Source organism: Cherax quadricarinatus, chromosome 25 (assembly GCF_038502225.1).
Source record: "Cherax quadricarinatus isolate ZL_2023a chromosome 25, ASM3850222v1, whole genome shotgun sequence".
In the NCBI taxonomy this organism is placed as follows: domain Eukaryota; kingdom Metazoa; phylum Arthropoda; class Malacostraca; order Decapoda; family Parastacidae; genus Cherax; species Cherax quadricarinatus.
The window spans coordinates 8,069,148-8,087,158 of record NC_091316.1 but is presented as its reverse complement, the minus strand read 5'-3'; the positions used below and the strand labels follow the sequence as shown (position 1 = coordinate 8,087,158).

At 40.3% G+C, this 18,011-nt stretch overlaps 1 protein-coding gene and 1 long non-coding RNA gene across 12 annotated transcripts in view; one reads left to right on the top strand and one right to left on the bottom strand.

Moving 5' to 3' along the window:
• The window catches only part of LOC138853195 (uncharacterized), a 59,243-nt gene that overhangs the window by 7,898 nt on the left and 33,334 nt on the right, over nt 1-18,011 (bottom strand). The gene's annotated exons all lie outside the window — the stretch shown is intronic.
• EcR (Ecdysone receptor) overlaps nt 1-18,011 on the top strand; it is a 502,071-nt gene that overhangs the window by 478,790 nt on the left and 5,270 nt on the right. For 9 of the 10 annotated variants that reach the window (XM_070088599.1, XM_070088597.1, XM_053778518.2 and 6 more), the window contains one exon: nt 11,970-12,192. In XM_070088599.1, coding sequence (XP_069944700.1) covers nt 11,970-12,192 — 223 coding nt within the window. Of the gene's footprint in view, nt 1-11,969; nt 12,193-14,605; nt 15,005-18,011 lie in introns of those variants that run through there. The other variant, XM_070088598.1, reaches the window with a different exon arrangement.

The window sequence follows — 18,011 nt, the reverse complement described above, 5'->3', positions numbered from 1 at the left end:
ATAAAGCTGAAATAAACAATGCAGGATAGGCTGGTGGATAGTAGACATGCTATTATAATCAAGGGAAATGTTAAATACATGGTGAGCACATAGAGCCTGGAAATTGGAGGTAACCATGTTTGGGAAGTAGGCATATTTATACTGTAGTGCAAGAAGAGTTCTGAGGGCTGACTTTTCTGCTGGACATCATTGTTTTATGTTTTGTTTGGGAAATATGAAATAATTTTTCTGAATATAGATTGTGTCATTAACTTTGATAATTAGAAATACTTTTTACTAAACTGAATGTTAAGCTTTACCTTGCAATTCTAAATAGATAAGTTTCATACAGTTTACTTTAGCCTTAATATGATATTTGTCTCCTAGCACTGGACACCCTCCAGTTTATTAGTACACTATGTTCAAGAATAGAACACACCGGTGTGCTCAGGTTTTGCAGAACAAACTAGTAATGCATCCTCTCTAGTTTTACCTCTCCTTATACCAGTATTGGACCTCACTACAACTTTTAGCTTAGTGTAAGCCTCCTTCCATTTTTTTTTTCTAGTTGAAAAGCCTTTTTAAATATCTGAGCTCTAGGTTTCTCAGCTGTCAGGTCATCAGTCAACAACCAGATTCTAGACCATTCACATCTTTGTGCAGTAGATTGCAATTTGTAGTCTTCCTACAGGACTGTACCAGCTGTACTAAAAGTTCTGCAAGACTGGTTGAAGAAGATAGGCAATCTTGAATAGCACATAAACACTTGTAATAAAGGTACTTTTCTCCACTACATATTTTTATTACTGTATTATTATACAGTGGAACTCCGGTTTTTGTCTGGTCTGGTTATCGTACAGTTCAATTTTCGACCACTTTTATTTCGACAAAATTTTCCCCATTTTCATACATCTGCTCGGAAATTGTCCATACCAGACGTGGCCACTGATATGTTCGTGACTCAGTCTGCCTTTGTTACTCGTTCAGTGAGCATTACTCCGTTCGTTCATCCGCAACAAGACCTTCATCTGGAACAGCAACAGACCTTAGCTGAGGAAATTGCTTCAGAGGAGGAGAAAGAGAGTTTATCTGGAGAGAGAGTGGAGGGAGAGAGGGAAGAATGTGCCTTATTCAGCAATTAAGGACTTTTGTGCAAAGTGGAGTGAAGTGCAAAGTTTTGTGGAGAAATATCACCCTAACAAAGCTGTTGCAAGCAGTGTCAGCAACATGTTCAATGACAATGCCATGTCTCATTTTAGGCAAATCTAAAAGAAACCCCAGAAACAGGCCTCTCTGGACAGATTTTTTTTGTGTGACAAAGGTTCAGTGACTCTCAAGCTGGTCCTAGTGCCAGTAAAAGACAAAGGAGGGAAGTAACCCCGGATAGGGCTTTGATCCCTAAAGTCCTTATGGAGGGGGACTCCCCTTCCAAACAACAACCTCTCCTCCCTCGCCCCTCCTCGCCATCTTCCATACGCCAACAAGAATCTTCAGTAAAGGTAAAAGTGATGTTAAATGTTCATTTATCCATTTCATTAGTCATTTATATTTATTTCTCAAATGTATTTTTTGTTAATATTTTTGGGTGTCTGGAATGGATTAATTGGATTTACATTACAGTGGAACCTTGGTTTTCGTCATTAATTAATTCCAGAAAGTCTGACGAAACGTGAAGCAATATTTCCTATGAGAAGTAATGTAAATCCAATTAATCCATTCCAGACACCCAAAAATATTAAAAAAAAAAATACATTTGACAGGGAATAACTATAGTTTTACATACAGAAAACAATGAGAAATAAATATAAATGACTAATGAAATGGATAAATGAACATTTAACATCACTTTTACCTTTATTGAAGACTTTTGTTGGTGTATGGAAGATGGTGAGGAGGGGAGAGGGAGAAGTTATCTCTATCACCATCACTACCACCCTCTACCAATGAGAAACAAAGCCAAACTGACTCAGAATGCATGGGATGCTTTGTATGGGCGCAGCTGGACATCTTCAGTATGGCGGACCACTGTCAACTTGATGAAAACCGGGGTGATAAATGAAGACGGGGACAAAATTTTGACGAAAAAAGTCGTCGAAAACCGAATTTCATGAAAACCAAGGTTCCACTGTATTTACCTTTGAGCCCTCACTGACTATGGAGTCCAGTTCATTATTATTATTATAATCAAAAAGAAGTGCTGAACCTACAAGGGTCATACAGTGCCGAGTCCAATTCTTATTTTAACTGCCATAGGAAAGAGTTAAAGCTTTAGGGGGGTCATACAACACTTGGGAAATGAGTGGTTATCAAGTTTGATCTAAGGAAAGGGTAGCTCCAGTTTCTTGGATTACGAGCCCTTCACTAGCATCAAGGTATGAATGTAGTGGATTCATAGCATCCCTACTGTCAGTAGAATTCTTTAGTGATAAGATAGTCACAGGGAAGTAATGAATACACAAATTTCAGATGTTAAGACTCAAGTCTCTAAGGTTTCAGTATTCATGACCCGACAACACTTGGATCCATTCCAGGGGCAGTGGAGGTCTGCCCATTGAGACCCCAGGAGTTAGTGTAAATTCAAGGTACTATAATATACAAATCAGAATATGGGAGGAAGATTGATAGCCCACCATTCATCTTGGAGGTCCTTCAATGACTCGCCAGTCCTGTTGATAGTTCAAGGGACTCAAGTTATACTTCAAGGGCAGGCTTCCTCCAGTGTCATGCATTTCATATTCTCAGTTTTACCTCTTCAACAATTCTTTAGTTATAGTTTCAGATCTTATTAGGAAGCGAGTCTTTTACCAAGTCCCCCTTGATCAAGACTTCCATTTTCCAAGTGATTTACTAGGTTTTAGTTATGCATTATGATCTTAAGACTGCTCTATGAATTTTTACTCAAGGCTGTTGCCCACTCAACAACAGCCTTGAGATACAGGTCTTGTCAGCATTTGTCTAGCATTTAGATGAAAATCCCAATAGCAGTGGTCACATTTCAGTCAGCAGGTCAAGTATAAATTGAGATAAAATGCTTGTACCAGCACAAACTCTTCAAACGTTGGTAGTGTAGTTCAGCATAGCCAGAATTTATCGACTGATCCTCCCAGACAAGCAGCTTTGCTTGTTTGTCAACTCCTAAACTTCCTTTCTCCCTTGCACACTAAGATGAGAAATGGAAACAACAACGGAGTTTATTTTGTGACTCCTTTCTTCTCTCTGGGATAATCAAAAAGAAGCGCTACGCCACAAGGACTATACAGCGCTGCAGGGCAGGAAGGAAGCGAGGGCATCAGGTGGCAAAAGGGAGATGGATGAGTAATAGGTTACGGATAACAGCGGGGTAGTGGATGGTGAAAGGGTAAAGGGCAGCAAGAGACTGAACTAGAAAGGGCTGAGGGGAGTGCGAAAAGTATCATCAGAGTTTGTGGAGTAAATCAGTCGTTGTCAAGAAGTCAATGAGAGAGTCAGGATTAAAGGAGGGTCCATCAGCAAGAAGGGAAGGTAAAGAGAGAGTAGTAGAACGAAGACGACGTTGGAGGTAAATTCTGCGTGCTCGTTGATAGAGAGGGCAGTCTAACAGAATGTGGCTAATCGATACTGGAACTTGACACTGCTCACAGAGAGGAACAGGGTGCCTCTCCATGAGATACCCATGAGTAAGACGAGTGTGACCAATGCGAAGGCGGGAGAGAGTGGTCTCCCAACCTCGGCACTGATGACAAGAAGACGGCCAGTAACCTATGCTCGGTTTAATAGAATGAAGTTTGTTACCGAGCAGAGTTGACCAACGTTGTTGCCAACGGGTGCGAAGGTGGGTAGCTATTGCAGCAAAATAGTCCAGAAATGGAACACCTCGATAGGAAATTGGTAGGTCATGTACTGCTGACCGCGCAGCAGTGTCTGCCTGTTCATTGCCCTGTACGTCGACATGACCAGGGACCCAACAAAAAACAATATCTTTATGTTTGGTAGAGATACGGCGTAGCCAAAGTTGGATACGGAGAACTAGGGGATGAGATGTATCAAATTTTCGTATAGCCTGTAGAGCACTAAGGGAGTCTGAGACTACTACAAATGATGACACAGGCATAGATGCGATACGAATAAGTGCTGCAAGAATGGCATACAGTTCAGCAGTAAAAATGCTAGCTGAAGATAGTAAATGTCCCCGCACGACGCTGTCCGGAAACACTGCTGCGAATCCGACGCCGTCTGAAGACTTAGAGCCATCTGTGTACACAGCGGTGGCATGAGAATGGGAGTGGAAGTGATCAAGAAAAAGAGAGCGGGAAGCCACCGTAGGCAGTTGAGCTTTCGAGCAAGGGAGTGAGAAAGAACAGACCCGAACAGCTGGAACTTCCCAGGGGGGTAGGGAAAAGTGAGATGCTACATGAACATATAAAGGTGGTAACTGAAGGGAAGACAAGAGTGAATGTAGGCGAAGAGAAAAGGGACGGAGCAAACAGGGGCGGCGAACGAATAAAGAATGTCTACTAATATCGGTGACCATTCTATAAATGGAAGGATTGTGTAGATCGTGAGAGCGTACATAGTAGCGAAGGCAATGGGCATCACGGCGATCAGACAAGGATGGAACATTCGCTTCTGTATAGAGGCTCTCAACAGGGGAAGAGCGAAAAGCACCAAGGCACAAACGTAATCCTTGGTGATGGATAGAGTTAAGGCTAGAGAGAGTAGCAGGAGAGGCCGCGGAATAAATCTGGTCACCATAATCGAGTTTCGATAAAACGAGGGCTGAATGTAGGCGAAGCAGAGTTCGACGATCAGCTCCCCAGGAAAGATGAGCAAGGGTTTTAAGAAGGTTTAGCCGGCTGTGACAAGTTGCCTTCAGAGAGGTAATGTGAGGTTTCCAGGATAACCGACGGTCAAAGAGAAGGCCTAGAAACCTGACTGTATCACGTTCGGGGATACGGGAGCCATAGAGATACAAAGGATGATCGGAGATAACAGAGCGTCTAGTGAAAGTAATTTGGTGAGTTTTGGTACTTGAAAATTTAAACCCATGCGTGGTGGCCCAAGTGGAAACACGGTCGACCGCATGCTGGAGAGAAACTGCAATAAGATGACAGTCAGCGCCTGCACAAGCAATAGCGAAGTCATCAACATAGAGTGATGACCAAATATTGGGTGGAAGAACAGAGGCCAAATCATTTATAGCAAGGAGAAAAAGTGTTGTGCTTAGAACACATCCCTGAGGGACACCTTCAGCTTGGACGAAGTCCGGGGAAAGAACATTATTGACTCGAACACGGAAATGTCTGTCAGTTAAAAAGTTCTTAAGGAAGGATGGTAGATTGCCTCGGAGGCCTAAGGAATGGGCCTGGGCCAAAATATTATACCTCCAAGTTGTGTCATATGCCTTCTCAAGGTCAAAAAATATGGCAATAACTGAGTGATTATTCGCAAAGGCATTACGAACATACGTATCCAAGCGTAGTAAGGGGTCTATGGTAGAACGACCCTTACGAAAGCCATATTGACTAGCGGAGAGACTGTTGTGTGTCTCTAAATACCACATTAAACGTCGATTTACGAGACGTTCCATCACTTTGCAAACTGCACTAGTAAGAGCGATGGGGCGATAGTGGGAGGCATCATGTCCTGTAGTACCCGGTTTGCGGAAAGGGAGAACAATGGCAGATTTCCACAGCTGGGGAAGAACTCCTTGTGCCCAAATAAGATTGAAGAGGTGTAAGAGGACTACAAGGGCTGACCGATGTAAATGTTGTAACATACGAATATGAATGTCGTCAGGCCCAGCTGCCGATGATCGGCAAGCTGAGAGCGTTGCCTCCAGTTCTTGAAGTGTAAAAGGCACATTATACTGTTCTTCTCTGAGAGAAGAAAAGTCCAAGGGTACTAACTCTCTGGCAGACTTTGAGGAAAGAAACGAGGGGCATAGATGGAGCCCTCGGGAAATACGGACCAGATGTGTGCCAAGTTCAATGGCAACGTCGAGAGGGTTTGCTACATCAACACCAGCGACCCGTAGAACAGGAGCCGGGTCAGGAGAGTATTTACCACTCAATTTCCTCACTTTTTTCCAGACTGCACTCATAGAAGAAGCAGAGGTGATGGTGGAAACATAGTCTCGCCAACAAGTGCGTTTAGCTTCACGGATGACACGGCGAGCGATCGCACGCTTCTGCTTAAAATCAAGAAGTCTCTCAGCGGTTCTATTGTACCGGTACCTGCCCCATGCAGCACGTTTCAAACGTACTGCACGAGCACAAGCAGGAGACCACCAAGGCACGCACTTCTGAGAATGCCTGCCTGAGGTTTGGGGTATAGAATGAGAAGCTGCGGTATAAACTGACGTCGAGAAGATGTGTAGGAGCTCATCAATGGAGGATGAAGAAGGAACCTCACTAAAAGCAGTGAGGTGTGAGTAAAGATCCCAATTTGCCCGATCAAATTGCCAGCGAGGGCTACGGAAAGGTGGTGAATAGGAAGGAGAAGTAAGAATGATCGGAAAATGATCGCTGTCATGTAAGTCTGGTAGAACAGACCAGGTGAAGTCTAGTGCAGTGGAGGAAGAGCAGACTGATAGATCGATGCAAGAGAGAGTATGAGTACGAGGATCAAAATGGGTGGGAGTACCCGTATTTAAAACATGGAGGGGGTGAGAGGCGAGAAAAGCCTCCAACTGGATGCCACGTGAGTCACAATGAGACCCCCCCCCCCAGAGGAAATGGTGGGCATTAAAATCACCAAGTAACAGAAGTGGTGGTGGTAAGGATGAAACAAGAAAGGCAAAGTCTGGGATAGAAAATGCTCGAGAAGGAGAGAGATATAAAGAACATATTGTAAACCACTTATTCAAGTGGATACGGGCTGCAGTGTAATGCAGCGAGGTATGGACAAATAGTTGACAGTACGGAATATCATTGCGTAGAAGAAGGGCACTTTCATTAAAGGTCCCATCTGAGAAAGGATCCGAAGAATACAATAAATTATAGCCTGAGATAGGTTGGAAAACAGCCGAGTGTAATTTTGGTTCTTGTAAGCAAGCACCAACAGGGGAAAACCTGGAAAGCAACATCTGAAGCTCACCCCGATTACCCCTGAGGCCGCGGATATTCCACTGTAAATAGGCCATGATTGGCGATGAAGAAAATATCAGGAATCTGTAGGTAAAGGCACCTACGGACTAGAGGGGTTAGAAAAGTCAACGTGTGGTGGCATTGGAAGACGTTCAAGTAGCGAAGGAACGGAGCGTTGCGAAGAATGGGGTTGTGAAGATGGAGGAGAGGGAAGAGAAGGAACAGGAAGTGAATCAGTGTCCATTGAAGGTTTAGTCTCTGCAATATATTCTGAAATGGCTTCAAGTGTTTCTGAATTCAAAGATGTATGGGAGACCATATTGGAGATAGAAGGAGGAGGGTGAGTAAAGATTGGGACAGTAATGGACTGTACCAAAGTAGAGGGGGAGGGAAGAGTGTAAGGGACTGGAGATGAAGTGTGGGGGGGGGGGGACAGAAGAGGCAGAAACCTGGGAGGTGGCAGAAGAGGGAGAAACTTGGGAGGGGACGGGGGTGGAAGGCATAGTACGAGGAGGAGGGTGAATCTCCACACTTGTAATAGAGCCAGAGAGAGGGGAAGAACTAGGTACAGAGACTGGAAAGGTAAAGTGTGGAGGTGGAAGAAGGGAAGGAAGGGGCAAAGAAGATTTGAGCAATGTGGATTTTTTGGACTTCTGAGTAGAGGGGCGATTGGTATTAGGTGTCGTACGAGGTCTTGTCGATACTGGGGCTTGTGAGGAAGGACGCGAAGATGTGAGAACAGACTGAGTTGTAGTCGGGACGTCAGAGCCAAGGACAGCAAAAGGATTAGATGCCGTAGTGGCTATGGGAGGGGTAACAACAGAGGAGGCTGCAGAAGATGGGACCCCAGAAGTGGGGGGATGTTTGGAAACACGAGAATAAGAAACACGGGGTAGTCTCCCTTGGAGGCGGAGATGAGTAACTGCCATAGCATAAGGGAGACCTTCTGCCTCTTTGAGGCAACGGATTTCACGTTCATTTAAGTAGACCTGGCAACGGCGGGAGTACGAAGGGTGAGCTTCATTACAATTAAGGCAAGATGGAGGTTGACTGCAAGATGTATTAGAATGGTCGTCGGCACCACAGACTGGGCATTCGGCCATAGATCTGCAATATTTCGCTGGGTGACCAAAACGCCAGCAATTTCTACATTGTTGCGGTGTAGGTATCACCTTTCGAACTTGTAACCGATGTCCCGCGACATATACAGAGGACGGGAGTTCTCGGCTGTCAAAAGTTAAACGAGCCACATTGCAAGGGTAACGTCTCCGCCCCCGGGCAGGAAGGACATAAGTGTCTACTTTGAGGATTGGGAGATCCTGGAGTTCCAGCTGTTCAAAAATGTCATTGCCACATGACTGGAAATTCTGTTGGACTATGGTATGGGGCAGAATGACAGTACCACTACAAGAATTGAGAGAAAGATGTTTTTCAATAGTGATAGGAGTAGTATCGATATTCGAAAGGAGAGAAAGATCATGAGCTTGGGTAGCATTCTGGACAGTGACGATGCGCATACCGCTCTTGAGAGCATGAAATGAAATATCTCTACCAACATGACGCAGGAGCGCTTTGCCAATACTATGGTCAGAAAGGTAGGCAGAAGAAGAAGTCGGTCTTAAAGTAGAATGGGAAGGTAACGAAGGAGCATCATCAGGAGATTGACGTTGGCGTTTAGGAGTAGGACCGGAGTTGGTCCGGCGTGAAATGGGCGGGCGATTCGAAAATTGCCGTACCGTAGAGGGAGAAGCCGGAAGCATAGTCAAAGGAGAGCGGAGTTCAGACAAATCGAAGGAGTCAGTCGAAGCCCCGGTACCTGAAGCGGGTGAGGAAACAGCACCAGCAAGAGGTACAGGGGCATCAGGAGTGTCCGAAGAGTGGTCTAAACACAAGGCAGGGTCAGAATGGGGTGCGGTATCAAGAAGGGGCCCGGGGGTAGTGGGTTCATGGACTAGGGCTGCCATGGTTAGGTTACTCCTTTGCTTTTTGTTTTTAAGAAAAAAAAAGAAAGAAGAAAAGAAAATAAAAAAAAAGAATAAAAAACTAGTAGCGCAGATGCAGCATGGAACCCGTGCCATACCCTACCCTTCATGCCAGTAAACCAGCAATCCGGGATAGCAACCTCACATCTGCCGAGCTACCTCGGTGGACAAAAGAGAGGGCGGCCGGATATCCGCCACAAAGCATACCTCCTTCGGCCACCACCCCCGGAATCCGAAAGGTGGCTTCCAGAGATACACCCGTCGCCCGAAAGACACCCAAAGCTACTCCGGGATACCGGAGAGGGATCGGGACATCCCCAGGCAATCCAGATTCCACGGCAAACTACGCCACCGCCAAGAACCTCAACGGAATGGGATGGACCCCGGTGTCCTTTCCCCTACCTAGGAACTAGCGTGCCTGTGGGAGAAATCCCAAAGGCCAAAAAGAGGAAGGGCAAAAGGGAGGGGTGAGGAGGAGGAGGAGGAATGGAAAAAGGGGAGGATGGGATAGGGGAGGGGAGAATGGGGGGTAATTAGGTTCGGTCTGAGGAAGAAGACCGACAGGGCTAATTCCTCAGACCAAGAGCCTCTTCACCACGCCAAGGAGCCCCCCTTGAAGAGGATAATAATAATAATGTGTTACTTTGGGCTCAGTTTTAAGCTACTTCCAGCCCTGAAACCAATCAAAATCATCACCATTTCAGTAATATGTCTTCCAGTCTATCAAATGATACCAAGAAACAACCAATAAAAACTATCTGAGAAAACACCACAAATTTGCTATTTTAAACCACACACATGGTCAGATTTGTTTTTTCCCCCATCATGCGCTGCATGGACAGAAATATTTTTTATACAGTGCACACTCACTACATAGATCCACTCTTGTATCTAGGCCAAAATTTACTGCTCACAGCTTATCTTAGAGCTGAGCTCATGACAAAACTACATCAGGGACCCTGGCCTCAATGACATAGTGGACAGTAAAAGGGTTATCTGCACTAATGTTAAGTTACAGCATATGAATTTAGAAACAAGGTTTTCATAATTGTTAGTGGAAATATGATAGGGTTTTTGTTAAATTTTGAATTGCTATCTTACCGAGGTAGTCTTTATGAAATGCTGATGAACTACCTGTACTTGTAGTATGCACATTGCACATGCAGTATTATAGCTTCAGAAACTTGTATTCTGAATTAGTTTTTATACAGAGTCCTACAACTGTAAATCATTATGACTGTGGGTAAATAACTGTAGCATTCTTTTTTCCACCATCACTATTTCAAATGTTACTCTGATTTCATCTTTGCAACTACATCTGCATAAGAAGCAGATTACTTTATTTAAAAAATTTGACAAAATTTAAATTTTGATCCAGACATTTCTCTTTCCCTGTATCATAATCGTGGCAGATAATCTGGTTTGCTTTTATAATGATTTCTTCAATATATACCTATTTAACTTATTTAATCTCTCCAAAAGGATTGTTGCAGTGTGTGCTGCCAGAACACCCAATAAAAATGTCACACTAAATGTTTGTTTTGTCACTAATATATGAAGATATTTAGTTGTGTTCACATGAAAGTTGAGAATACTGTCTCATGACTAAGAAATATTCTTGGAACTAATGAAATTAAATGTCATAAAGCAATTTACACATTCATTATTAAACTTTACTAGACTGATTTATAACGCAAGATTTATATTTTAAATGCTTCAGTTTGTATCTGGATGTCTGTAATTTTAAATTGATTTATATTAGTACAAGCATTAGAATTTATTACACTACATTTTTTCAGTGGAGGCTAATTATGAAATTTGTTGAGGTTGATGATACCATGTAGTAGTGTATACACAGTAGTACCTTGACTTACGAGTGCCCTAACTTATTAGTTTTCCGAGTTACGAGCCGTTGCTTGGTTGATTTTTTGCTTTGAATTGTAAGCCAAAATCCAAGTTATGAGCGAAAAAAAAAATACTGAAAATGACATTTGGAAAGGACCCCGGCCTAAATGGCACAACGAAAGGTGGCTTTGGGAGTTGGTACTTATAAAACAATGCTAGTGCAGTGTTCTCACCAGAGGTAACCATGTAATTATCTTTAGTTATTATACAAAAAAATAAAGTTGCTAAGTTTTTGACATTTGCAAAATATCTTGCCCTTTACTCCCACACAAATCCCAAAATATTTGGAATATTCCACAAGCCAATTGTAGAACAATCATTTTTTTATTTCTGTCAATATTATTGCATTTACTTCAATAATAAATGGTGGGCTTCATGAAATAAGTCAATAACTTACTTCCAAGATATTCATATATCACCTCACTAGTGATCTAGTTAGCCTCTCAAAAGCTTCATTTTCTCTTACCCAGGACCAAAGAACACGTTATATGAAGGAGCAGTGATGATTTTATGTGCTCGGACTGGTCCTGGACACTCGCAGTATTATGGCCTATTTTATTCATTCTAGAGTATATATCATGTTTCTATGTTACTTATACTAATGTTTTATATGTCATATTAGATCAATTCTGATAGATAAATAAGCATAGAGTTGATATTAGCGTTATATTGAAGTATTTTCTTCTCCCCCTGGTGTGGTTTTTGGGGGCTGGAAAGGATTAATGGCATTTTAATTAATTTATATAAGGAAAATTGATTTGATATACAGTACAAGCAAATTGAGTTACGAGCTCAGTCACAGAACGACTTAAACTAGCAAGTCAAGGTACCACTGTACTTAAATCTGTTCTTGGTCACTTGATATTTTAAGTTTAGACATATCTTTTAGCTTCTTAGTTTCATACAAAAAATAAAAAAAAAATAAATGAGAAACCATAACCTCAAAGCTTAGATATGAAAATTCTAATTATAAAACTGTATAAAAACAAAGATAATGACTGTTTCATAGATAAAATCTAGTGTTATAAATTCTCAACAGGCATGCTCTTCAGAGGTGATGATGCTTCGAGCTGCACGGCGTTATGATTCCAAGACTGATTCAATTGTCTTTGGAAATAACTTTCCCTACACGCAAAACTCATACGAGTTGGCAGGCTTGGGGGAATCAGCTGGTACCCTATTCCGCTTTTGTCGCAATCTGTGTAAGATGAAGGTGGATAATGCTGAATATGCATTACTAGCAGCTATTGCCATTTTCTCAGGTAAGACTAATTCTAATTACAGGAAGGCCCCGCTTTACGGCGTTTCACTTTACGGCGTTCCGCTAATACGGACATTTCAAATTATGACCAAAACTCACTATACGGCTCCCCCCACCTGACTTTCTAATACGGTCACTGTGCCCCACCCTGTTTGTTTACATTCTCCATGAGCTCAGTAAGCACTAAGTCTCTCCATTTTGTCTGGAAACTCCAAAATTTCAAATGTTTTTAAAAGTTATTTCATATTTTATATATACTCTGATAATTATACTTATGTATACCTGTACCTAAATAAACTTACATACATCGAGTCATTTAAATGTCGTATATTACGTTAATATACACATTTTCATTAATCCATCCATGATATTTTTTTCAAAATTATATAATAAACACGATGCATAACATATAAATAAGATAAATACACCCCACAGTAGAATAAATAAACAAATGTGAGATGTCGTAGCAGACGACTTGCACAAGTGGTGATAATAACAATACTGAGTCTCATTAAATGTCGTATATTACGGTAATATACACATTTTCATTAATCCATCCATGATATTTTTTTCAAAATCATATAATAAACACGATGCATAACATATAAATAAGATAAATACACCCCACAGTAGAATAAATAAACAAATGTGAGATGTCGTAGCAGACGACTTGCACAAGTGGTGATAATAACAATACCGAGTCTCATTAAATGTCGTATATTACGGTAATATACACATTTTCATTAATCCATCCATGATATTTTTTTCAAAATTATATAATAAACACGATACATAACATAAAAAGATGATAAATACACCCCACAATAGAATAAATAAACATAAATATAAGATGTGGGAGCCACATAACTTGTACAAGTGACGCCAAGAATAACATTTTCTCTAATCTAACATAAGAGTAAATGTGTTACTGGGGGTAACTGTAGAAAATTATTCCTTTCGTATGTATGTAAGTAAGTTTATTCAGGTATACACAAATACAGTTACATAGATTATCATACATAACAACATACGTGTAGAGAACCTAGGATAACCCAAAAAAGTCAGTGTGACTTATTTCCATTGCCTTCACTCAGAGCTTCATTTCTTCTCAAAATGATGTTACATGAGAATGGGAGTGTTCTTCTTTATTAATTCTACCGTATCAATGTAGAGACAACCTGTACACAATGTAACTTGTACACAAACCAGACGTGTACACTTCGTTTGTTTACAAAACTTACCTTCGCCTGGTTTGTTTACATAACTGCGCCTGCCCCCTCTCATGTATTCATTCTTTCTCTCTCTCATTTATTCGTTTTATCTCATTTACTTACTCCTGACCCTACATTAAGACTACAAATATTTTAAGGTAAGTAATGAGTGAACTGTATATACATTTTATCGCTCTGGGATGCTTAAATATCATAGAATAGTATGTGTGGGTGGGGTGGCCTGGTGAGGCTATTACAATACATACCACACTTGATTTCTTACAATAAATACTACTTGTCTCACCCTAGATTAAGACTATAAATATTTTAAGGTAAGTAATGAGTGCACTATGTGTGTATTGTACCTTTTTATTGTTTTTTGATGCCTGGTTCTATTGCTAACTTAATATATGTTAGTGTAAACTTGTTATCTAGTGTTTGTATGCATTTATAAGTGGAAAAAAAGGGTGTTCCACTTTACGGCGATTTCCGCTTTACGGCGGTAGCCTGGAACCTAACCCGCCGTATAAGTGGGGCCTTCCTGTATATGTAAAAATAAAGCCCAAAAAAATACTGTTTGTCATACTTTAATGTTGGATGTGTGGGAAATACAGTAATAAGGGGCGATTGACAGTGCTAGGTGGTCATTGGTGATGGGGCTGGTAGGGTATGGAGGTGGTAGCAGCTACAATATGAAATATTACTGGCGGCAAGTGATGGTGGCGGTGGAGATTGTGTTAATAGGTGGTCATAGGTGATGGGGCTGGTATTATGTTATAATTTGAATGTATTACTGGTAGTGAAGGGTGGTGTTTAGTGGTGATAGTGCTGGTAAGTTGTAGCGTTAGGTTAACAAGCAAACCACATCTACAATGTAAGGCATCAAGCATTATATTACTTTTGATAAAATAAATACATAAAAGAACTATATGGCTTTCTTGGAGGTGCTGTGTACCTACCTTATTTTTCATATAAATTGTGGAAAAGGACACTTGTGTACAGTTCAGGACATTTATTACAGGAAACATTTCACCATCTGTGGACTGATTAAGCCACACATGGAGAAATGTTTCTTATAATAAATGTCCTGAACTGTACACAAGTGTCTTTTTCCACAGTTTGTCAGTATCACCATGCCATTTACAACCTTTCACATAAATTATATATTACGTAGCGTGATTTTACATAAAGCACTGATTTCAGAAACATAACTGCCGCATTTGAGAGGTACTACTGTATTTAGTGGCAAGTGCAACTCGACTAAGTGCCCAAGCATACCAGCAGCAGTAATAATTGAAAAGAATATATGAAAATTAACATGACAGCAGCATTGGCCAGCCTTGAAAAGATGAAGGAATTTGACTGTTAATTAGTGATGAGTCTTTGTATTTACATTAACCTAATAATCCTTTTGCTGTTTCATACATAGATATGTTATTGATGCCAGGATCACTTAGGTAGATTTATAATCTATGTTTTGAGCTCAGCTCCCGCTGATAAACTGTGAATTTTGGCCTAGACATAAAAGAACGAAGGTGTAGCTACAGTGCATAGTATAAAAAAGAATCCTTCCCCATGCTGTGCATAAAAAGGAAAGCAAACTTCTTAATTCCAGTAACCTGTTTGCTTTATTATGTACACTTATGACATTGTGTTTGATTTAAAATAGCAAATTTGATATGTTTTCCAGGGTGGATTTATTGTTTTATAGGCTGTTATGTTGTATGACTTGAAAGAATAGAAGACACACTGCTAAAAGAGAAATGATTTTGGTTGGTTTCAAGACCAGAAGTAGTTTGAAATTAGGCTCAAAATAGCATATATACAGTGGACTCCCGCGAATTTGCAGTTCCGAATTCGCAGCTTCAATAATTCGTGGATTTTTCCTTAGAACTAACTAATAATAGTTTGCGGAATTTTTTTGGCTTTTTTTGTGGCAGTATATAATTTTTTTGTGTGTGTTTTAACGGTAAACATTAAGAAAAATATAATTTTGCAACATAAATATTAACGTAAATTCAGCAAAATTTCCATGTATTGACGAGTACCCATACATTTAACTTTACTTTTACTAAATTATTACTGTATATTTACTGTACGTATACCAAAGAAAACAGGGTTGCATGAATTACAGTATACCAAAGAAAATGGGTTTGAATGAATTACAGTACATATGGGGGTAACATCGGTATTTTACATTCTAGCAATGCGGGAGGCATAGCAGTACAGTACTGTATACGGGCTTATCTTTAGTCTTTTTTTTTTTTTCTTAAGGGTGATGTATGAAGCTGGGTTTGAAATTAAAGTGTTTTGGGACATATTTAGGGTTTAAACTATAAAAATAGGCATTTTTTTTAACCGCATCCAGAATTCATGTTTTTTTCCAAATTCGCAGGTGGTTTTGGAATGTAACCCCCTCAAATTTGGTATTTGATTTTTGATGATTTTTCTGAGGATGGGTAAGGCTTGCCTACACCCCCCAATCTGTTTTATGGATTTTACTAATTCTGAGTTCATCATTGGGATGCCAAAAACTATGACTAATCATTCTCAATTATTATATTTTATTATCCAAGAAATTGAGTAAATCTTTGATTTTTTGTGAAGATAATGAATTTGTAAAGGAGGGCCTGAAGACATGATAAATGAACCGAGGAAATGTTGCTTTAACCCTTTTAGGGTCTTGTCCACAGGGTCCAAGAGAAAAAAATAAATTTTTTCTTATGAAATGGTAGAGAATCTTTTTCTGAAGGTAATAAAAGTATGTAATTTGATGGAAAATTGATGAAATTATGCTCTCACGAATTTTGATGTGTCAGCGATATTTACATATCAGTGACTTTGCCGACTTTGACTCCCATTTAGGACAATTACATTATTCCAGTCAACCAAATTCTTAGCCATTTTGCTAGTATTACTTCTATTTTATCAATTGAGCACAAGAAATCACCACTCAACTGTTTCAACTACCCAATAGTGATTGGAAACTGGTAATTTGGCCAATTTAACACAAGGTTCAAAATATTCCAATTTCAAAATACGGTCCAGAATAAACAATGCAAGCATTCCTGGCACTAAACTAACATTTCCTCTGTTTATTAGTTATGTTTTTAGGCTTTACAAATGAATTACATTTTGATTTTTTATTCACATAATGAATTTTTATTGAAACCAAAAAATGGAAAATTTACTGTTATGCAATATTATAATAATTGTATAAATAATATCAGCACATTATATTAGACCCACTAGCTGATGCATATTTGACTCATGATATTTGTTTACTCTTGAACATCAACAAAAATTGAACATTTCAGCTACTCTGAGCTCAGTTTCAAGCCATTTTCAGTACTAAAACCAATCAAAATCATCTCTATTTTGGTAATATATCTTCTATTCTACCCAATGAGACCAAGAAATCGCAAATACAACTATAATAAACATACAAAAAAACATCACAAAGTTGCTGTTGTAATCGAAAATTATGGTCTCGTTTTTTTCTCTCATGCACTGTGTGCTGCAGGATTTGTTTTATGTGGTGCACACTTACCACATAGATGTATTCTATCATATTTAGGCCCAAATTTACCACTCAGAGCTTATCGGAGTGAGCTGAAGGAAGAGAGGGATTAGGAGTAACACATTAAAAGAAATGAAAATTTGAAAGAAATGTTCCAGACTGCTCTGATTTCTCTGAGTATATAACTAGATCAAATACTAACAGAGGGTCTCAGGGTTTCTGAGGCTGTCATCTCAGTATGATTATGACATACAGGTCTGTGACAGAAACCATGCAGCCACAATAAAGGTAATTGAATAATTGTAGAGGTAGCAAACAGTTAAGCTAGACTAATGATGTTAGGAAACCATACCCCGGCTGGGATTGAACCCGCGGTCAGAGAGTCTCAAAACTCCAGACCGTCGCGTTAGCCACTAGACCAGCTAGCCACAATAAGATTCGTCCAACTAGGTATATTTCTACACCATAGGAAGGTTAGCACAGGCACCACTGTGACCACAAATGCAAGTTTTTACAGACGAATCTCCAGCTAGCGTGGCCGTGACGAACTCTAGCTCAAGTCCCTTCACTGCCGTCAACATGACTCACGAAATCGTAATGACATGATTGCAAACAAACCATACCCCGGCTGGGATTGAACCCGCGGGCTGGAGTTTTGAGACTCTCTGACCGCGGGTTCAATCCCAGCCGGGGTATGGTTTGTTTGCAATCGTGTCATTACGATTTCGTGAATAATGATGTTAGGAGATTTCAGCCATGGTCATACAGAATGGGAGAACCCATGCAGAGCCTAAGAGATGTAAAGACTCAAACTGATTAATTGTATAATGCAGAACTTTCCAAGGCAATATGTTAAAGAACAGACCAGAGTAAAAGGAAATAAACAGATAAAAGGAAAGTTAGCAAAATAAGAAAAAAGCCAGAAATGAATATCTTTGGGTGAGGTAAAAAAAGGGAATGTACCAGAATATAGTGGCACTAACCCTTCTATATGGGTGTGACATGTGGGTTTTGAACACTGTGCAGAGGAGGAGGCTAGAGGTACAGTTGAGAGAGATATGTCATGCACAGAATTTGGAACATAGAAAC